This window comes from Dermacentor albipictus, chromosome 6, assembly GCF_038994185.2.
Source record: "Dermacentor albipictus isolate Rhodes 1998 colony chromosome 6, USDA_Dalb.pri_finalv2, whole genome shotgun sequence".
Taxonomy (NCBI): Eukaryota; Metazoa; Arthropoda; class Arachnida; order Ixodida; family Ixodidae; genus Dermacentor; species Dermacentor albipictus.
Window position 1 is genome coordinate 99,782,701 of NC_091826.1, and position 21,543 is coordinate 99,804,243.

Below are 21,543 nucleotides of genomic sequence, written 5' to 3' on the forward strand. Positions count from 1 at the left end.
TACATTCAGCATGTACAAAGAAGGCATAACCAGAAGGAACTGCACAAAACTTCTGCCACAACGCCCATTTCGTATAACAAAATTTGCGGAAAAGTCATGCGAGGTGAAATATCATGGCTAGCCTAGGAAACATTGATTACTCTTATTAAAGAAACATCTACAAAGGCAGTTGGAGACTCAGCCAGGAATCTAAACTGTTCCCAGTAATAATGGAGACTGCGAATAATATTGCTTACAAAGGTGAAACTTTGACCCGAGCATCAAAATTTTGCTTTAATGAACTCAGCACCGTTATTCTGCTGAAAGAAAAACTCAGGCTGGCTGAACAGTGTTTCACAGGTCTGCTTGTTTACCGATACGAGCGGGAGTACAAAGGAAAATAAAGGAACGTTGAAGAGTACGTCAATCTGTGACGCTACATCGCAAATCTCGGAAAAGAACGATGAAAATCATGAAAATGACCGTTATAATGGCTATCCCGTGAACAGTTGAGTGTCGTTAATAATAATATTAGCAATGATAATAAATCATGTTTATTATTGAGCCAAAGGAGAGCTACGGAGCTTGCGTACGGGTGTGCTTAAAAATGTTTCTCGAGACAAAATACACAAAGACAAATGTCGTAGACGAAATACAGGGAGGTAGCAAAGCACAAATAGGGAAACGCAAAGTACGCAGGTGCACGTAAAAGCGACATAACGATACAACACGATTATCTACATACACACAAATGAAATGAACTGCTAACTATCTGAATACAGGGAAAATTATCACTACGCCTTTACACTATCACTACACTATAATGGAGCGAGGCGACGCACAAAACGCAGAATGCTGCCTTATATATATATATATATATATATATATATATATATATATATATATATATATATATATATATATATATATATATATATATATATATATATATATATATATAGTTTTTTGAGGCCGAGAATTATGCACACAGACAAGCAGCTTTGGGCCATGTATACTTGCAGGGAGTTCTTTGTATAGTAACAGGGGGCCTCAGTTAATACGTCGTGATTTTCGGGTTGATTTGAGATATATATGACCGGGCTGGACTATGGCCACGATAACGGGAAAAGTGGCGCTCTAGAATAGACATCAGCTCATTTTCGATGCCTAAATTGAGGTTCGAATTTCATTTGCAGGTTCTCTCGGAAACTTCACAGCTACATTATAGTAGTAGAAGGCACATAATGGAATACAATTTCAGGAAAGCAAATGGGGAGTGGGAGTCATACGATATACGACAAGCAACACCTAGAGCGTGAAAGGCCCGCGGTTTCGCATGCTTAACTTGTGAGGAGAAGTTGAACGCTTTGTTAAAGTGCGCACGACGAGTTTTCCTTTCATCCTCTCTGGGCACTGGAGCCCACGAAACATGTATGGAAATTGCACATGGTGTCTTAACCGCGTATATATAACTTAATGCCATAGTTTTGGAAGCATTTAATAGTAGTTGACGTCTCTGCAGCAGTTCTAATTGAAGAAGCAGAGCAGTTAGTAGAGCCCATCTAAGTTCAGGCTCAGGTTGTCACATTGTAGCGCCTCCAGATGTCTTGATACCGCCACGAAAAAGCCCGACAAAGAAAGAAAAAGAAGGCGGATGTCGAAAACTTTTTGCTGTGTACCTTTGTGCGTGTCACAGTGGTGGAAAGGCAGTGACGTATAATTTCGTTCTATTTTTAAAGAGGCAGGTGACGCGCATCCGAGACCAACTTGGATAAGAATCTTACGCACTGGGCAAATACAACCTATACTACGCAGTTTCTTTTTTTCGGAACACTTCATTTGGAGGACTTCATTTCCGTAGAGTAGGCCACTGCTTTTTTTTTAGGTAGTACAAGTATGCTGCGGTTGTTTCAAATAGCAGAGTGTACTTTCTTTAGACAGACACTTTAATAAATTACTGATGTAGGCTTAAGCTGCATTGAGTTTCGTGAGTATTGTTTTCTTCCCCTAAATTAGTGTTACTATAATGTATTCAGCAGCAGGCATATACTTGCTAATGTACATTTGTCCGCAGGCGCTGGTAGTAGGAACGATAATTAGATCGGAAGGGCGTATGTTCATAGTGACATATCTTAAGCCGCGAGGTGACGTACCGTTCTGATAGGATGCTTTAGTTTAGCGGGTAAGCAGAATATGTTGTTTTTTCATTCAGTATGCTGAGTTTTGAGTTTATTTGCGTGCATGAATTTTATAACCCACTCCAAGCAGCGCACGTAGGCGATTTCGAGTTTAGGACCTGGCGCCAGCGCAGCTACGCTGCTTTGAAACTCTGCGCGTAGACCTAGATTCAATTACGACTGCTTCGATTCATTTTCGAGTCATGAATATAATATAGGTGACACTGCTCAATAGGAAGCCCTCGAAAATCGTGAGAAACCTGTTGGAAAAAACGCAGCTTGGTTCCATTGGTTATTTGCTTCTCAACTTTCCCCGGGGTTTGAGAATCCCTACGGGCAGCGGGTGTCTACTGTTTTCTCATGCCTGGACATTACCTCGAACTTTGCGTACTGTGAACATCAGACTCAGGACCTGAACCGTCATTTCTTTCCATCCCATGACGCTCTGGCGAAAACTCCTGCGAAAACTTGACAGTTTTCTGCCTCGTTCTATCACTGCTTTAACATCCACATTTAGTTTCTGAAGGCAAGACAGATGCTACGGCCTCTTCATTCTAGGATGCTGTGTGATATAATGCAACACGAATCGCAGCGTGGAGTTGCTGATGTGAAGGTGGAAAGCAGTCAGGCATCGCTCCCGTAGCAGCGCAGCAACACCAGCAGCGGGTGGTTGCACCTTTCGGATGCTCGCAACGAACACACACATCCGTTATTAACCTTCCTCATCGTTTGCGAGGCTTTGAAACCTAGCAGGTCACTCGACATGCCGGACTCTTGCACACACAGCCCAATAATTTCCTGGGTTTCGTCGCTGGAATCCTAGAGGCCGATCATGATATATTAATCGCCAGCGAGGACCCTTTCCACTTCGATGAAACAGCTCGAGTCCACGTCACAAACGAGAAACTTCAGAAAAACACACACAACGCCAGGCGAAAGAGGCGCCGTGCACCTCGACGTTGTGGGAATATTTGGTTAAATTGACAGTTCGCCTGTATCGGTAACGAATTCTTGAGTTTCCAATTGCTGACGAAGTGATATTTACAAACACTAGAAAGAAAAGAGGATAAGGAATGGATCATTCGAGAATTCCAGTAGTGGCCTTTTAGCAAAAGAGCTTTGTCTATTAATGCAAACGAATCACGATCGATTGCTTGAGTAATTAGATAACAGGAGAGTGATAAAAGAAGGTATGTCCATTTGAGTGAGCTTTGAAATGAGGAGCTCATGACGAACTATACCAAATGCTTAAGTTAAGTCCAAGTAAGGAGCGTCTTTTTGGCACGACACGTACCATAGTGCAAGCGTGGATAACGAATATTCCCAAAATTGTGTGGTGGATTATCCTGATACAAAGCCGTGCTGTTCATCTATTAAAGTGTTGTTAGAACTAACATAAAGCAGCGAATGCAGTAGATGTTAGAACAGTTTTGAGGCAGTGCACAGGACAGGTGTAGGCTCCGGAGATCGGGAGATCCAAGGACCCCTAAGCATTTCTTATTAGTCGTTGATAGGACAGCGTTAAAGCCCAATATAACGCCGTTCAGTGGTCCTTCGGGTTTTATAGGGCAAGTAATACTTTTTGCTGCAACGTATATTATCGAGTTTTGGAATTAATTTTTGTCCCGGTTAATTCTTTGTACAGTTTTTTCCAGTTTCTACGTTAGCATGTTCGCTGTAGACGGGATCACTTGGAAGATTTAATGAGAAGCAATGAACGCCACATGACACCCGAGATGTCGCGTCGCCGCATTTGCTTCGTCAAGGCGCGTTACTGACGTGGCGTTGTGGCGATGCCCTCTGCCCTGCGGCAGCATCTGGCATGCTACTGTCGCCGCAGGTGTCCCGTTGGCCCATGCCAGCAAACGCGAGACAACGTCACGAGCGGTCCCGTTTCGCTCTGACGGGCGCCATCAGGTTTTTCGCCTAATGTGACATTTTACGCCGTGGCACCAAAAATATTCGCAATTTTTAATAATAATAATAATAATAATAATAATAATAATAATAATAATAATAATAATAATAATAATAATAATTGGAAGAAGAAGAACCAGATAATCATTTATGTAATACGCCTAGGGACAGCACTCTGGGCATAGTTGAGGTGCACAGAAAAAGAAAGGGCACCAATGTACTGTCACAAGGAAAAGTTAAGAGAACACTATTAGAAAAAATTAAGCTTCATAAAAAGGTACCCAATGAGTACCAATATCGCAACGACACGCAATTCGGAGACCGTAAACATGTGCGAAAGGAGGGAGAAAGTGAGATAGCAGGAAACGAGCGTTACTGGAAACAAGACTCACGAATAAGTCTGAAGCACGTCACAGAATGCAAACAACAAGCCTTGAACGATATGAAGATGGAGAAAGTGCCAGTTGCATGCACTTTCCATTCCTTGGAAGGGCGAGTGTCTGATGATAGACGCATTAGCGTGGAGAGGTTTATGTTCCTTGGTAGTCTTCGGTGGAACCTGCAGGAAAAAACGTTAGTAGTTCCGAACTTGTCATGAGAATCGAACAAACAATGACACCAAGGACAAAATAGGGAAATAACTTGTATTTACTAGTCGAAATAAACAAATGATAAATTAATGGCCATGAAAGTGGAAGATAAAATACCTTCCGCAGGGGGGGACATTGCACGTCTTCGAATCACGCGTAATGTGAAGACGTAGAATCGTTCCTCTCTTTCATTCGCTTTCATCCAAGCGAACATGCCAAAATCTGGTTTTCAAAGAAATTAAAGTTTGCTCATATAACTAGCTCTATTTAAAGCATGAGCATGGGTCAAACTGCAGAGCACAAAAGTGATCAATATTGTCTATATTCTTAAGTATATTAATATGTTCAGTGTAAAGAAGGAATGAGGACTTCTGTATTGCTGACGGAACTTTACTGATGAAACTTAAGAGCAGCAGACACCGAACCTTCCGAGACGCCACTACATGCTGAATAGAAAAAAGAAGACTAATCATTGACACTCAAAAAGCATGACCTATTAAGGCATTATATGCGTAGTAGAGTTACAACCAGGTTCTAAAACAGTAGGGGAAGATAGACTACGCCTACGATTTCGTTAAGGCCGCAGTACACAAGCATCACCTCGCTCCCTTCGCGTGATGGGGGAAGAAATGTGCGCAATAAAGATGACAAGATTTGTGTTAGTACAACGGCCAGAAAGTAAAATCATGCTACTTGGGAAGGAGGACACTACTTACACCTGACAACAATGTACAACACTTGGAAGTTGGAGAAAGAAATGGCTTGATAGTTTGTGAATATGGTTTTGTGGTTGGATTTAAAGACAGGAAAAACGCGATTGGTTTTCCGAGCGCCCGAGAAAGTCAATATATCCGGACATTTCATAAAAATTCGTGTCACCACAGGTACAAAGATACAGCTTTAGGCTTTGATAATAGTGTGCAGGGTGCCATGTGGGTCGCAGAGAGAAGATGGATGCCGATGCCTCAGGCATTCATGATGAGACATTCGTCAACGAATGCCGAGCTGTAAATTCCAACGAAAGAGCTCGACTGGTGGATAGGGCCTTTAGTTGACGGTTTATATACAGAAATACTGAGAAAAGCAGACTGGTTGCACTTCTCCACTGCAGGGGTGGAGTAGACGGATACAATCACCATATTTGCTGCAGCGCATGCGATGTTGCCAAATACTCTGTCATCTGGCTAGAGGCGCTCCTCTCGAAATGTCTGCATAAGACTTGTGATGCCCCTAATGGAGGGTATTACAGTGGAAGTACAGGAGGTGATATTTTCCAATCGATTTCTTAGGCTCAGAACTTTTGGTTTTTCATTTTTCCTGCGTTGAAAGTATACCACATCACGAGGGTCATAATATGCATGTTATGCTATGTTCACACTACGGTCGTAACGCGTGTAACAGCTCTTTTGGCGTATCGAACCTAACGGCTGTAAAAAACGTTACGGCAGTTAAGCCGGCACCTTTGTTCACATTTACTGCTGCTTAAATTACGGCTTTTACAACAGGCCAATCAAATTTGGAGCTGCAGAATCGACGTCACCAGCGGTCCAATATGGCTCCTGCCAACATGCGAGCGCTGGCCGAGATCGAAGAAATTCACGCTCAAAACAAACTTATAGTCATGTATTCAATCGCCCAAGACGACGAAGGCGACGCAGAAGGGTTTGGGTGCGGCAAGTATTTCTCGACAGGGCCGTGGACGGCGATTTTCACAACCTTATCGCCAAGCTCCGAGTTGGTGAGGCTGCGATGTTTTATAACATCATGCGTATGTCGCCCCAGCAGCTCCGCTTCTTTGAAAACCTAGTGAGACCACTCATCGATGTTCGGAGCACGCATGTGCGGCCATCGATTTCCTCAGCGGATAAACCAGATGAACTGAAAACAGTCTCGCAAGGCGCACTGCAAAAATTTTCACGAACAGAGCCAATCGTGCACACGGAAATGCGGAATGGCACTTCCCGCGCCCGGAGCTGTCTGCAGACGGAAGGACGGAAGTGTCGTCACCGGTTGTTGAAAGACGAAAGCTTATCGATCATTGGCTGTGTAGCAACGGTCGTAACATAACAGTTGCAAATGTTGCCGACCCTTTAACACTCTCACCCACGATTTTTGCGAGAATTGCGCACGTTGGTACCTTTACGTTCGCAGTCTGAACTAGACGCCTACGCTTGTTGCGCTTCCGCTTACGTATGTTACGAAAAATCGGCGCCTTACGAACGTAGTCTGAACATAGCATTAGACATAAAAATGGTGGCTGAGGTCGGTCGAACGGAAGGTTTATCGCAGGACCGAACTAAACGCAGAAATGTAATTTGCTTGCCAGATTGCAAAAAGGAAGGTGCCATGACACGTTTCTCTTAAAATATTTCTGCGTGTATTTGCTTATTTCCAAGGCGATTTGGTAGCTGCTTTTTCAAGGTATCGCATTCGTGAAGTCCGGGCCGGCAACGACGCTGCTTACAATGCACACCGCTCGGTGATTACAATGCGATACGCAGAGCGCATGGCTGGCGCCACTTATTGCGCTACCAGTGGGCTCTAGGGACATACAAAAAACGCAGGGCGGGAGAATGCTGGGGTTAATAGAAAATGTAGTGCTTCAGTGCAAGAAGCACGGTGTCCATGCGGGATGTAGTTTAAGGCTAAAGTGATGATGGTAATTTATCATGTCTCGTTCTTGGAAGTGCATGGCGGTTGTTGTGATCAGCCTTGAATTCTGAATGAAGGAAACCGCAAGCATTTTTATAAAGCAAATGTGCAGTATAGAGAAAACCTATGTTCGGTAAGAGATTTTTTCGGTACCTGTATCAGTGCTTCGTAAATAGGGTAAAGACGTACCACATGACGCCTTTTAATGAAATACGAATTTCATAGGCGAAGTCCAAATACCCTAGTTATCTAGAAACCAAAGGGCGATTCCAGAGAATTTAATTATAGAACCAGAAGTACAGATAAGTGCCCCCAACAGTTCCACAAGACAGCTAATGAATGCGTAAAAATACAGAAGTTCATAGTGAACGTATTTGCTATTCGATAACTCTTTGCAAAGCCATCATTAGCTAATAAAAATCAACATGTTATGCCATGGTTTGTGCTTGTTTTTTGCGTATTTTTGTGCGTTTAAAACACGCAGCAGTCCATAAATCAAACAAGTTCATCATATCTGCATTTTTCTTTCGCGTAGCTACATTGTTGCCATACAATTTAGCTCATTATGCGCAGGCAAAATGGACATCTCCACAATAACCACATGTGTGCACTTGCATATTGAAACCATGAGAATGAGTGGACATGTTTGTTGCAGAATTCGTAGGAGTATAACTACAGCATATGGTTTTGACCGTTCAAATCAGAGTATCCCTTGTTTTAATCAAATGGTTACGTGTTGTATGGAAAAATGAATCTGTTAGTTGGAAAATGCAGCTGTGGTCACGCGCTCACCGCAATTGCGCTGACTGCCTACTCCGTTTAAAAATCCCCCCTCTCAAAGCCGCATCTGGTAAATACTGTTTACTAGAATTCTTTTGCATTTCAGCCTACGCCTTCCTGAATGAGTGGGCCCGTTTCCGGTATGGCGTGTTTTATGAGTACGGGCGCTTGGGACACAAGAAGTACCCTCTGTCCTACTGCCCTTGTTGCAATAAGGTGGGTACCCAGCATTTGATTTGTTTGTAAGCGCATTGTATTACTTCTATATTAGGTGAGCTTGAATATTCAGTATAGGGAAGGAAGCAGGCGACCCAATCAAGTATATAGAATTACCTCTTAATAAGTCCGTGTAGTGGAGCCAGATCATTCGTTGACGCCATTTCACGGTCCCTCTGACAAATGTTTGGTGTTTGGCATTCATCGCCCACTAAATCTGCAGGCTTGCTGTCATGCATACAGATCCATGACCTCGAATTCTCCACAGCAGTTGCTGGCGAAGCATGCAAAAAAGTGCGCAAATCAATCCTCGCAGCCACCATTTCGCTGCCACGCATGGTCTTGCGGAGCTTGCTACGGCACGGCGTAGTGTTTATTTCTGTCTCAGCGATAGTGTTTTATGCTCCATTCCAGTTATTCGTGGAGCAAGGGAAAAGTGGCAGACCTAGTAACACTTGTTACTTGGGTACTCGGTTCATATTGTACTACGGACTATAGGAACTATGACCACTTAGAGCAAATCGACAAAAATTCATAGAGAAAGGGACAAGGTGACCACTTTAAAAACTCTTATTAGCGCCACCTTTAGCAGAAACCTAACTCAGTAAGACTCACTTTCACCTTGTCCCTTTCTTCCCTTCTTTTTGCCAATTTCTGCTAAGTGACCATTGTTCTTACAGTCTTTAGTACAGTATTGCAGACATACTTGTCTTGCCGCGCGTATGCCAAGCTTGACAACGGTTTCCTATATTTAATCGCTGCAATGCGAATGCGTTAGTACAGTGAGCGGAGCAATCGACAAGCTATTCTAAATGTCAGTTTGAAGGCCACGCGACGTTATGGGCTTTTTTCTGCTAAGCAGCGTTCTCAATCTGAGGTGACCGGTTGACCACGCGCCCTCACCCCCGTCTTCCACAACGCCAAAAATGAACAAAAAGGAAGAACGCCCTTCATACAGGCTACTCAGCGAGATGGTTTACGCCATTTGCTATGTGATGTCTCTGCACTCTTGCCTTTCAATAACAGCGCTTTCAATCATGTGTCCAATTAGTTAAAGTCCGCATGTCGCTGAAGGATGACAAGCAGAGAAAGAGAGCGAGAGGCGGAGGGATTAAGAAGAAAGCTTGTCTACTTGCGATCAACGGCCAAGTTGTGAACGTGGGGAAGGGTGGGGAAATGTCGCAAGTTAACAAATCTAGGATAACGAAGCAAATTAGGGCACCTAACTAGCTGGGCTACGCTGCGTAAGCTACCAGAACCGCTCTAAAACGTTCATCCTTAAGGTGCAGTGTTAGCGATATGCAGGCATGTAAACATTCTCGTTGTCAACATGGGATTCCCCCGCCATAATTGTAAATAATTCGATCGCCCCATTTTGAATCCACTTTCAGCCAATGAGCGCATACATTTCCTCCTACACCAGCCCGGATACACTGCCCTGTAACTACAACACATTAACCATGTATTTTTCATATCCCTTATGCTTTTTTCGAAGCTCTAAAACGAAGTTAACTTTTGAATAAGAGCTAAATTCCTCCAGACACTAGGTTACTTGTTTCTTCACGGATCTTAAACATTTGCGACTAGAAACTCGACCCTAACAAGTGTTCAAAATATTCTTAGTAAATATATTCGTAATTATACGCTATTTCTGGCTTACACCAACGATACGATGTAAAATATTGGCACATATTACGTGACGCAACCACTATACACTGCACAATATTATATTATAACGCCCATTTTTACGCACTAAACCTCCAGTAAACCTATAAAGGGTCATGTATTTGTTTCAGAAATCTTATTTTGTAATTCCTGTCATTACCTGGTTCTATATGCAACAGAAGCAAAAAAAATATTTTATAAGACTGTCCCACATGATTAATTTTTTTCGCATAGCTGCAATGCATAAATTCGTTTACAGGCCCATGGATATTTAAAATATGTCTGATTTAAAATATGCCGGCATAACATCCTCCTTTTACTTGCAGAAAATTGTACGCTGGAACTCGTGCTCTGATAAAATTGTCCATGCTATTCTTAATCCTAACATTTGCGAGTATCACGACGGCTGTTATGCCACCGAAAAGTGCCTGGTCACGATAACTCAACCAGAACAAGACCCCATTGAATCATCGCTCATGTTCCGACCGCGCCTCGACAACGTAAGTTTTTTGAAGTTACTTTTATCGTGTATGACCTCTTAATTACAGCGCCAATGATGGTTAAAAAGCTTATTAAAGCATTGTTTTCCTCGTGGACGCAGCAGCAAAAGGCGAAACCTGTAATCTGTAACCTGGTTATGCAGCGCGGTAAGCTTAAAACTTCAACCGATTTTTCGTTAAGCTTAAGACAGTGCTTAGGGCCTAAAGCAAGGGTTCTTCTATGGTTATCACTTACGATGGCGTCTCCAAGAACCAGCACATTATTTGACGGTGAATTATTAGAAAGATGTTTCCTCTTACTTTGTTGAAGCTCCTGAAGTTGTATCCTCCATAGGAAGTCCGCATGTTGCATGGCTAACTTATTCCAATCGTTGTAAGGGCGGTTCTAAAGGTGACCGTCTCCCAGGGCCGCGCAACGAACCCTTAGACACTCCTGGTAGTACCTAACTTAGCGCTATGATTCAGCGGAAAGAATAGCTCCAATCCTCCTGGCATGCCCAGTTGATGGTTGAAGAAAGCCGCACATCATTTGAACTTCCAATGGGACGACACGATTACGACTAAACCACGACATGCTTCTAGCGCGGAACATACATGTCGCAATTAAGGACGCTAACGAAGCAGGATTGTGCAGATAAGTAGGGGAACAATGAACAGGGCTCAGAGTGCTAGAAATGAAGCTTAGAACGACAGAAAGCTGAGCTAGTTGGTAAGGATTCATTATGCAAAATAGAAGTGAGGCGTGCAGACAGGACACAAGAGTAGAGACGTTGACACCACGAACGCCGACTATCAACTGAAGGGAGCACAGAGGCGAAAAAATGAAAGACACAAAACTCATCTGCGCATGCTCAGGAATGGTAACACCACATGTCAATCGGGTACACGTGCTGGTCTACGTGAGAGATAACTGTTAAGGCACTTAATCTCTTCTTTATGTAAAGTAATCGAAGGCTTACTCACGCACGCACTTCGACCATTATAGATATGCCATGCCTCTACCATAGGACGCGTATCTTCATTCTTATGCCTGTACAATATCGCGCATTAATCTAACTCTGGCTTGCAGTTACAATCTCCGCAATATAGCGAAAGATTAGAAGGCGATCCACCGGTTAGCGACCTTTTATGCTCCATTGGCCTCTGATTGATACACCGTCCCGTTTGCCCTACGTAGAACTGGCCACAGCTAAGGGGAATTTGATAAACCACACCCATACGACATTCAGTAAAACTGTTATTCTGATTGTGCTTCACTGGACAAATATCTGTTCGTTTTTGCCTTTAACCCGCTCCTTTTTATTCTGTACGGCAGCGCATATCTTACCTAGCTTATTGGGAGCAGTGAAAGCAACATTAACATCATATATACTAGCAACGTTTTTAAGCCTGTGCGACACTGAATGAATATACGGAATACCCACTACTCTCTTTTTTGCGATTACTGCTTTCTGTAATTACGTCCGTCCCTCTCGAAACCGACTTCTTTAGGCGCTCAGCTACAGTGGCCACCGCTACACTAGGATAACCTGCTTCTAATAGGCGCTGGACCTGCGCATTAAAACTGGCGCTCATTTTGTGCATGCAAAATCTTGTGAGGCAAGACTTAAGGCACGACATGGCAATTCCGTTTTTTACTAATTTAGAATGCTTGGATTGAAAGTTTAGCAACGGCTTCGAAGATCTCGGGGAGTACTGCCAACAAACATGATTTTGTTCGAAGATCAAGGAAATGTCAAGAAACTGAATTACGCGTCGCTGAGGTGATTCCTTGGGAAACTTTAATCCTCCCCCATAAAGTTTAAATTGGTCACTTACTGAGGTAGCAGCAGAGTCTAATTCTTCCCTATTGTAGAAAATCAGGTAATCATCAATGTAACGAAATATCTTGATAACGCTATCACCTAAGGCTTTCTCTAAGCAGTTGTCAACCTTACTCAGGTAAATGTTGCTAATAATAGGGGCAACCTTTGAGCCAATGCAAATGCCTGATTTCTGCAGAAAAACGCTATCGCTCCACCCAATCAGCGTTGACTTCAAGTACATTGAAAGAATTTCTAGAAAAGCTCCCGTGGACACACCGCATCTGTCAATAAAAGCCGACTCTTGCACTTGTTCATTAATGCACTCATTTACCGAATTTAGCAACCCGTCATGCGGCAAGGACTAATACAGGTCTTCGATATTCATACTAAAAAGCTGTACAATCACCCGGATAGAAGATGGAAGAAGATAGGTATAACGCCTACAGGTATTGAAAGACTTCATAGGCTTGGCCGTAAATATCATGGGAAGTCTAGGCCGGTTATTATAAAATTTCTTCACTGTACGGAAAAGACGTGTATTTTACATGCATCCCACAAAACTTAAAGGCTCGACGTTGTCTTTCCTCATTCGAACACTGTTCAAAGCGCTTTCGTGAAGTGCGTGAACTTTTGTTGGATAATGCAATGGAAGAAAAAGCAAACGGCGCTAAAGTAAAGCTGGTCTTCGATAAAATAAACATAGACGGTATTCTGTATGTCTGGGATTCCGAGAAAAGAGAGCGTATCAGATTGACCAAAAGGAAAAATAGGGGACAGAAACAACACGATACTAAGTCCTTGATGGTCCTGAGCGTTAACTGCAGAAGTGTAATTAATAAGGCAACCGAGCTTGAGGGGCTTCTTCTTTCTAGCAATTCTGACATGGCTGTGCTGACTGAAACTTGGTTACGTGATGAAATTTTTGACAGCGAAACCATGACTGCTAGGCACAGTGCAGTCAGGAAAAACCTCATTGGTAGAGGTGTTGGCGTCTACATTATCTACGTCAAATTATTACAAGTTTTCATGATGCCTTATGTGTGAAATGTCAAGTGCACTTTTAGTAAAGCTTATTGTGGTCGAATCAGGTACATCATAGGTGTGATGCACAGGCCCCCATTCTCTTCCCTGAAAGTTTTCGATTATTTAAAAGTTTACATGAGCACGTATGTAAAACCTGGCTATCTGGTCATTCTAGCTGGCGATTTCAACCTGCCTAATATTGACTGATCCACAATGTCCCTCGTAAACCATAACGACAAAACAGGCTATGCTATGTTGGATATAGCATTTGCTTTTGATTTATCTCATGTTGTGTCGAATACAATAGGATACACGGCAGTTCTAAATCTTTAGTAGACCGCTTCTTCATGAGCGGATCTATTAGTACTAAATCAAAATGCGAAATTGTCACGGGAATCTCCCATCACCAGGCTGTGCTCCTTATTTATCTGATACTGCTATCGACAGAAATGGAAAACAATCTTGTTTGGCTAACTTTTCACGTGCAGATAACACGTCGATAATCGATGTCTTATCCTTTCATTTTGATAGTATTTCAATGTTACCAGCAAATGTAGACGATTTGTAGATTTCCTTCAGGAATCTTGTATTGATGTCTATCAGGCACGTACCCAGGATCTTTTTTTCGGGGGGGGCGGGGCCCACCACCTCCATCATCATCATCATCATAATCACAATCATCATCATCATCATCATCATCAGTTTGTTTTATGTCCACTGCAGGACGAAGGCCTCTCCCTGCGATCTCCAATTACCCCTGTCCTGCGCCAACCGATTCCAACTAGCGCCCGGGAATTTCCTAATTTCATCGTTCCACCTAGTGTTTTGTCGTCCTCAATTGCGTTTACCTTCTCTTGGTACCCATTCTGTAACCCTAATGGTGCAATGGTTATCTAACCGGCGCATTACATGACCTGCCCAGCTACATTTTTTTCCTCTTGATGTCAATTAGAATATCGTCTATACCCGTTCGCTCTCTGATCCAAACCGCACTCTTTCTCTGTTAACGTTATGCTTAGCAATCTTCGTTCGTCGCTCTTTGCGTGGTCCTTAACTTGCTCTCAAGTCTCTGCCCCATATGCACTGGCAAAATGCACTGGGAAATGCACTGGCAAATGCATTGGCACTGGACATATTGCAGTGGCAAAATGCACTGATTGCACACCTTACTTCAATAATAATGGTAAGCTTCCTGTCAGGAGCTGGCAATGTCTGCCGTATGCGATCCAACCTATTTTTATTCTTCTGTGAATTTCCTTCTCATGATCAGGCTTCCCTGTGATTCATTGACCTAGGTAAACGTACTCCTTGACAGTCTCTAGTGGCCGGCTGGCGATCCTGATCTCTTGTCCCTTTGCCCGGCTATTGATCATTATCTTCATCTTCTGCATAATAATATTCAACCCCACTCTTACACTCTCTCTATTAAAGTCTCCAATCATTCGTTGTAACTCGTCTGCATTGTTGTTGAATAGAACAATGTCATCGGCAAACCGAAGGTTGCTGAGATATTTGCTGGCGATCTTTACATGTAAGCCTTCTCAGTTTAATAGCTTGAATTCTTCTAAGCATGCAGAAAATAGCTTTGGGGAAATTGTGTCTCCCTGTCTGACCCCTTTCTCTATAGGTATCTCCCTGCTTTTCTTGTGTAGAATTAAGGTAGCTGTAGAACCTCTGTAGATATTCTTACACGAAGGATGAGTCAGTAAGACGAAAACTATTTACAGATTATATTTACAACAACGGTTGTAGCGCTGACCGGTTAGATTCACAGGGCGAGCCAAGTTCATTCTTCCTCCTATTTTCTGGAGTGATGGCGCCTACGCGCCTCGTTCAAACAAACAAATACCTCACGCATGTAGCAATATTTTCCAAGCTTTTTACGTAAGCGTTCTGTACCCCTTCATTACGTAGTGCCTCTACGATTGCTGGTATCTCTACTGAATCAAATGCCTTTTCGTAATCTATATAGGCCACATAGAGAGGCTTATTGTACTCTGCAGATTTCGCGATAACCTGATTGATGACATGGATGTGATCCATTGTAAGGTATCTCTTCCTCAAGGCAGCCTGTTCCCTTGGTTGACAAAATCCATTGTTAACACTATTCCATTGGAGATTATTTTGGTAAATATTTTATATAATACTGGGAGCAAGTTAATGGTCCCATTATTGTTCAATTCTTTAACGTCTCCTTTTTTGTGGATTAATATAATGTCTGCATTCTTCCAGTTTTCTGGGACACTTGCAGTCGATAGACACTTCTTATAAAGAGCCGCCAGTTTTCCAAGCATTATGTCTCCTCTATCTTTGACTAAATCGACTGTTATTCCACCTTTTCCTCCCGCTCTTCATCGTTTCATGTCTTGCAGGGCCCTTCTGACCTCATCGCTAGTTATAGGAGAGTTTCTGTATCCTGTTCATTACTGTTTTTAAGTGAACTATCGCGGCTCCTCTGGGTACTGTATACATGTCAGCTAAGAATATTTCCGCTGCTTTTACTATAACTTCGATATTGCTGATGATATTATCCTTCTTATCTTTTAGTGCATACATCATGGTTTGTCCTATGCCAGGTCTCTTTTTTACTGATTTCAGGCTGCGTTCATTTTTTACGGCTTCTTCAGTCTTTCTCATGGTATAGTTTCGAATATCAGTTATTTTCGCCTTGTTGATCAGTTTTGACAGTTCCACGAATTGCGTAACGCTGTGAGGCCGCCAGTCCCATACAACCGCGTAGAGCGCAGGACTCTGCGATTCTAGACGTACTGCGCTCGCTGCGAAAGGTTAGAAAAACACCCACATAAGCACAGCAGAGAAGTGGCTACGTGAGGCGATTCGACCGATAACTGTAGGACCGTCATTCAAAACAAGTAATTGTTCTCCACTCCCGGCGGCGTTTTCTCTACTCCCTTTTAAATAAAAAAATGTTGATCCATAAATATTCTCATAAACAACGGTTAACTTTTTATTATTCACTTTTGCTTGCAGTTTGGTTGTTTCCTTGGCTCTCTCCCTTAGTAGATCGCTTAATTTCTCAACTCCTTGCGATTTTTGTTTCCAGTTGCCAATTTTGCACGAAAAGTGCAATACAGTTAGGGAAAAACAGACGAGGTAACGGGCGACGGTCATCTTGCTTTTGGGTTTAAGGGTTATTGCAGGGTTTCATGATTGACGCTGGTTCGCATTATATTATTTCCCACCTTATCTAGTCCATATCACATGTATATGGTTCCGGACATCTGCCAGCGTCGCGGCGAGCCGTAACTCAAGGAAATAATGAAGCAAAGGGATAAGTTAAACGCAATTGGCGATTTCTCGGGCCGCAACTCGTTCCATGAGAGTACAGACCACCTGAGTAACAGCCGCATCCCTCTCCTGGTCCCAGGATCAGCCTAAACAAAGAAGGTTGAACTAACAAAAGCAACAGCTATGCGCGTGACGGTTGAATAATTGGTGACAACTGAACGCATCTCGAGTTAATCGCGCGGGTGCGGAATATATGAGAAAACTGTCCTTCACATTACAACAGATGCCGATAACTACCGCCATCTAAAAGGAGTGAAAAAGGCAGCATAATGCTGACCGATGAACAGCTGCGAAGTCTCAACATTATTCTGGCGGCGCTTTAGAAATATGTGAGGAGTGGTGGCGTAAGTGGGGAGGGGGGGGAGTATGCCACTTGATTTCGGGGGGGGCCCGGGCCCCCCCGCGCCCCCCCCCCCCCCTGGGTACGTGCCTGATGTCTATTGACCATTTTGTGCCAAGCATTATTAAAAAGGTAAAACGTGAGAATCGATTTTTCGTACTCCAATACAAATGCGCAGAAAATTTAAACGATTGAAAAAGAAAAGAGCAAGCAGTAAACCGTCCTTGGCATCTGCAAGAAAACATTTTCCTTCTTACCGCTCAATGTAATATCGCTCGATAAAGAAAATTATTTTAGCGACTTGTTGCCTAACTTCACTTCAACTTCACAAGATAAATTCTGGTGCGCAATCTCTCCAGCATCTAGACACGTGTGTATAACGTCAGCGGCACGTTAAATCATGACGAAAAAGAAATATCATCTGCTTTTAAGATATACTTCAAATCTGTTTTCCCTAATAATAATGACATACTGCTGCTTTCGAAACGTGTATACCTTCAATGCCTGATTGTGTCATTAGCGAGCAAGCAATACTTTTGGTATATCCAAATTCAAAAGAATAAAATGCTTTTGAATTTGGATATACCAAAGGCCTCCGGACCCGATAACATACCAAACGTATTCCTAACTAGGTATGCAGAATGGATAACCAAGTAGCTGTTTATATTATATTCAAGATCTCTAAACGAAGGACAGGTTCCGAACGACTGGAGGACGGCCAGAGTTCAGCCGGCTCATGAAAATGGTAATAAACAACGCAGCAATAATTATAGGCCAGTCTCACTAACATCGACAACTTGCAAAATTACGGAGCACATAATACATAGCCGAACCTCTGATTTTCTTGAAAACCTAATTTTATTGCAAATATTCAGTGCGGATTCTGGAAACGTTATTCTACAGGGACTCAATTAGTCGAAACTGTGCATGACCTAGCTAAATCTGTTAATAACAGAAACCGAACAGATGCCATTTTTATGGATTTCGCAAAAGATTTGATGAAGTTTCTCACAAAAAGCTGCTTTGCAAAATTAATACCACAATAAAAATTACATAAATAATAATTGGATTTCAACATACTTGAGTAACCGTCAACATTATGGGACTTTTCGTGATCGCTCATCTCAGTCTCTTTCTGTCGACGCTGGCGTCCCTCAGGATTCGGTGCTTGGGCCGCTTCTATTCATTTATATAAACAACATCGTAAAAGACATTCCAGTTCATATTAAATTGTACGCGGATAATTGCCTGCCTTACTCAGAAATTAAAACTATATCAGATCAAACAACACAGAACTACGCCTTCCAAAAGATTACTGAAGGGTGTGATGTCTGGTAGATGCTGATGAATTTTCAAAAAAAAAAACGTTTACACGAGAATAACTCGCAAGGAAAATCCGCTCATATTCCAATATTCTTTTGCTGACAATATCCTTTCCGCAGTTACACAATACAGATATCTAGGATTATGGATTACTAACGCCCTTGACTGGTCTAAACACATTGATCAGGTGATAAACGATGCTAACCATAAACTTTTCTTAGGCAAACACTAAAGCTCTTCACACCCAGAGACCAGCCCCAAGCTTAAGAATCGTTATCCTTCAAATATTAGATTATGCGGCGATAATATGTGATCCATTTCCTAAAACGAATATTATTAAAATTGAAAAAGTACAAAAGAAAGCAGTTCTTTTTGTTTGCAATAACTATGGACGCACACCAGTAACTGATCTGCTAAATAAGGCTGGTTTGACATCTGTATCTGAAAGAAATCACGTTTTCCGTCTCAAGTTCCCTTACCATTTATTCAAAGGTCATTTTAAGAGTAATATTGACGGACTAATATCCTTTCTTCAGGTGACACTACAAGACAACGTCATAATCTAACAATCACCCGTCTTCGTCAGCGTAACAACTGCTTTAAATATTCATTTTTGCCAAGAACAGTAATGGAATGGAATCGGCTTTCTAGCAGTCAAGTACTACAGTAATCTCTGACCTTATTCACGAGAAGTCTCAGTGTCCAATAACATATATACTCGGTTTTATTCATTCCCTGTTGCCCATATAGTTACGAATTTCTTATTCATACCAACATTATGCCCCTTACATTTCGTATTAATGTATTCACTCAATATAAACCTCACTGTATTGCTATGTCTACTCTTATGTTGCACTGCCATCATTGAAGTTTTGTCTTAAATGCTGGTCCATTTTGATTGTTTACTATTCATTTGCGGCCTTTGCTTTTCTGGATATTTTGTAAATATTTGATACATGCTTGTATTGGTACGCCCACCCTGTAAAGATCCCTTCCTGGGATTGCAGTATCAATAAATAAATAAATAAATAAATAAAAAACAAGCACGGTGTCACGAGTCAGCAGGTAAGCATGAACAAGAACACATCGCGCACAATTACAGCGGGAACTCGCAAAAACGCTTGAGTGGGGAAACGCGGCAGCAGCAGCGAGCGAATTTGCCTTTGCATTTTCTCCCGCTTCAACAGAAGTAAGCGTTGAAAGCACTATGTATACGAAGCTACCGGCACTTGACACATGCACATTGTCTACATCGCAAATCGCTTTGAAGATGCGGTCTGAACGACCGCATCTTCTTATCAAAAGCGGAGATCGCTTTCAAGATACGTCTCCCGCAAGGCTACGCCGTGAGCAGCATCGGAAAGAGAAGGACGCTAACCCTCACCTTATCGCTCACTTTCACCCCATGCCTCGCGCGCAAAAGACGGCACACTTTCTTCTTCGCGCGTCGAGATTGAGCCTCAGTCTGCGGCTGAGGCTCGCAAGCTTTCACTCGCACATATAGCCTACAGCGCTAGGTGACAATTTTATCACCCTGGATTTTATACGGCACGTCAAAGTGATGGAGAAGCCGATGGCACAAATGCGACTGGAGGATACATATAATTTTGATCACAATAAAATGCTGCTGCTGCTGCAGCCGCCGCCACTGTCACCGCCGCCGCCGCCTGTCATTCCCTCATGTTATATTTCGGTGTATGTTGCTGTGTTTTCGCCCACTCTTGAACAGCGCCTCCGAATTCTGCCATCGTCATGCCTGATGACGCCAGCCAGTATACGCGAGGCTTCACCAGCGCTTGTTTCTGCTGGTGCCCTCCATCAGCGAGATGCTGCAATCTTGAGCGACACGCATGACAACGGCGTCGAAGATTGCTTGTCATCATATGAGGAAACTAGCATCCAAAAAATCGAATGGCAACATGATGCTCAACAACGTAAACTTTTATATAACGGGTGTTGCCACTCTCTGGTTTACAAACCACGAAGCCAATTTGTGCACATGGACCGGAGTCAAGTCGAGATTCATTGAGGTCTATGGCCAACCCATCGTGTGGAAGCTTCGAGCAGAACTGCGCCTACGAGGCTGGTCCCAGCAAACTCGTCAGATGTTCACGAGCTCCATAGGGTACATCGTCCTCCTCAGAAGACGCATAAACTCGACCATCACAGAGGCACGCAAAACGTGCGAACTCACGAAAGGGATTTTGAACAATGTCTTTCAAATGATTCGTTCTATAAACGTGGGCTCTGTCTTTGAGGTAATCTACCTTTGCAATACTTTCAGAAGTTCCGCAGGTAGCGTTTTTTCTTACGCGGCGCCCATCTGCGTCAGGCGACGCCCTATCGAGCATGGCCACCGCTCCTTACCTTGACCCATTGGTATCCCAGGTAAAAGAGTTTCAGCGTCTTGAGGTCAGTCAGCAACTTTCGCTGCTATCATCTGTAGCGCAAAAGCCATGGTCTTTGCCTCCATACCTTCCGCAGGTGATATAGGATCAAGTTTGCGAAGTATTGCCTTCTTCCTGCGAGCGTCCACCGACGCCGATGTCCGTTGCCTACGCCAAGGTAAATGTAGCCCTGATATATGCGGCCATCTCTGGCCCGGAGCTTTCGTATAGCCACTGCCTCGGACATTCTCGCCGCTGCCGACAGCTTCAGCACTGCATCCAGCTCTTCGCTTCATTCAGCCGAGTTAACCCATAGATGGACGCAGCTCCACCTCCGAAAACCGGCCAAAATGTTTTACGTGTGGTTTATTGGCCACGTCGCACGATTTGGCCATCGCAGCGTGACGTCACATCGGTAGATCAATCATGCTTACACGCGTGTTTCATCGTACCTATTGTCCTCTGTGCCCCGCGAACGTGACCAGACATCACCGTTCTTAGACCGCCGATCTCACGCTACCTCCCGAGGGAAATCAGCTCAACGCCGCTATTTTACGCCGATGCGTCGTCATCCTCCTGCACTCGAACAGGGAGACCAATCGCCGCAGTTCCCAGACCTATGAACTACGTCGTCCACGACGAGTCGAATGCCTCTGCCTTCTGCTACAGATGTGATGGACGTACGCGTGGGCCGCGTCACTGCACAGTCCCTCGTCGGCACTGGTGCAGCAGTTTGTCATTCGTCACTTCGTCGCTTGCTGCAAAATGTTACAACGCAATCACAAAACGTTTCAGTTCGCACTGCCAGCGCAGACTATATCATGACTGCGGTCGCATGCAGCGCTTTGTCATGCCCCGTTTGTTGATGCTCAGGAAGGCA

General features: G+C 43.3%; 1 protein-coding gene across 6 annotated transcripts in view; it reads left to right on the forward strand.

The window, feature by feature from the left end:
* Positions 1 to 21,543, forward strand: part of LOC135913649 (calcium-activated chloride channel regulator 1-like) — a 248,513-nt gene that overhangs the window by 21,983 nt on the left and 204,987 nt on the right. For all 6 annotated transcript variants that reach the window (XM_070541096.1, XM_070541095.1, XM_070541094.1 and 3 more), the window contains 2 exons: positions 8,202 to 8,311; positions 10,303 to 10,476. In XM_070541096.1, coding sequence (XP_070397197.1) covers positions 8,202 to 8,311; positions 10,303 to 10,476 — 284 coding nt within the window. The remainder of the gene's footprint in view (positions 1 to 8,201; positions 8,312 to 10,302; positions 10,477 to 21,543) is intronic.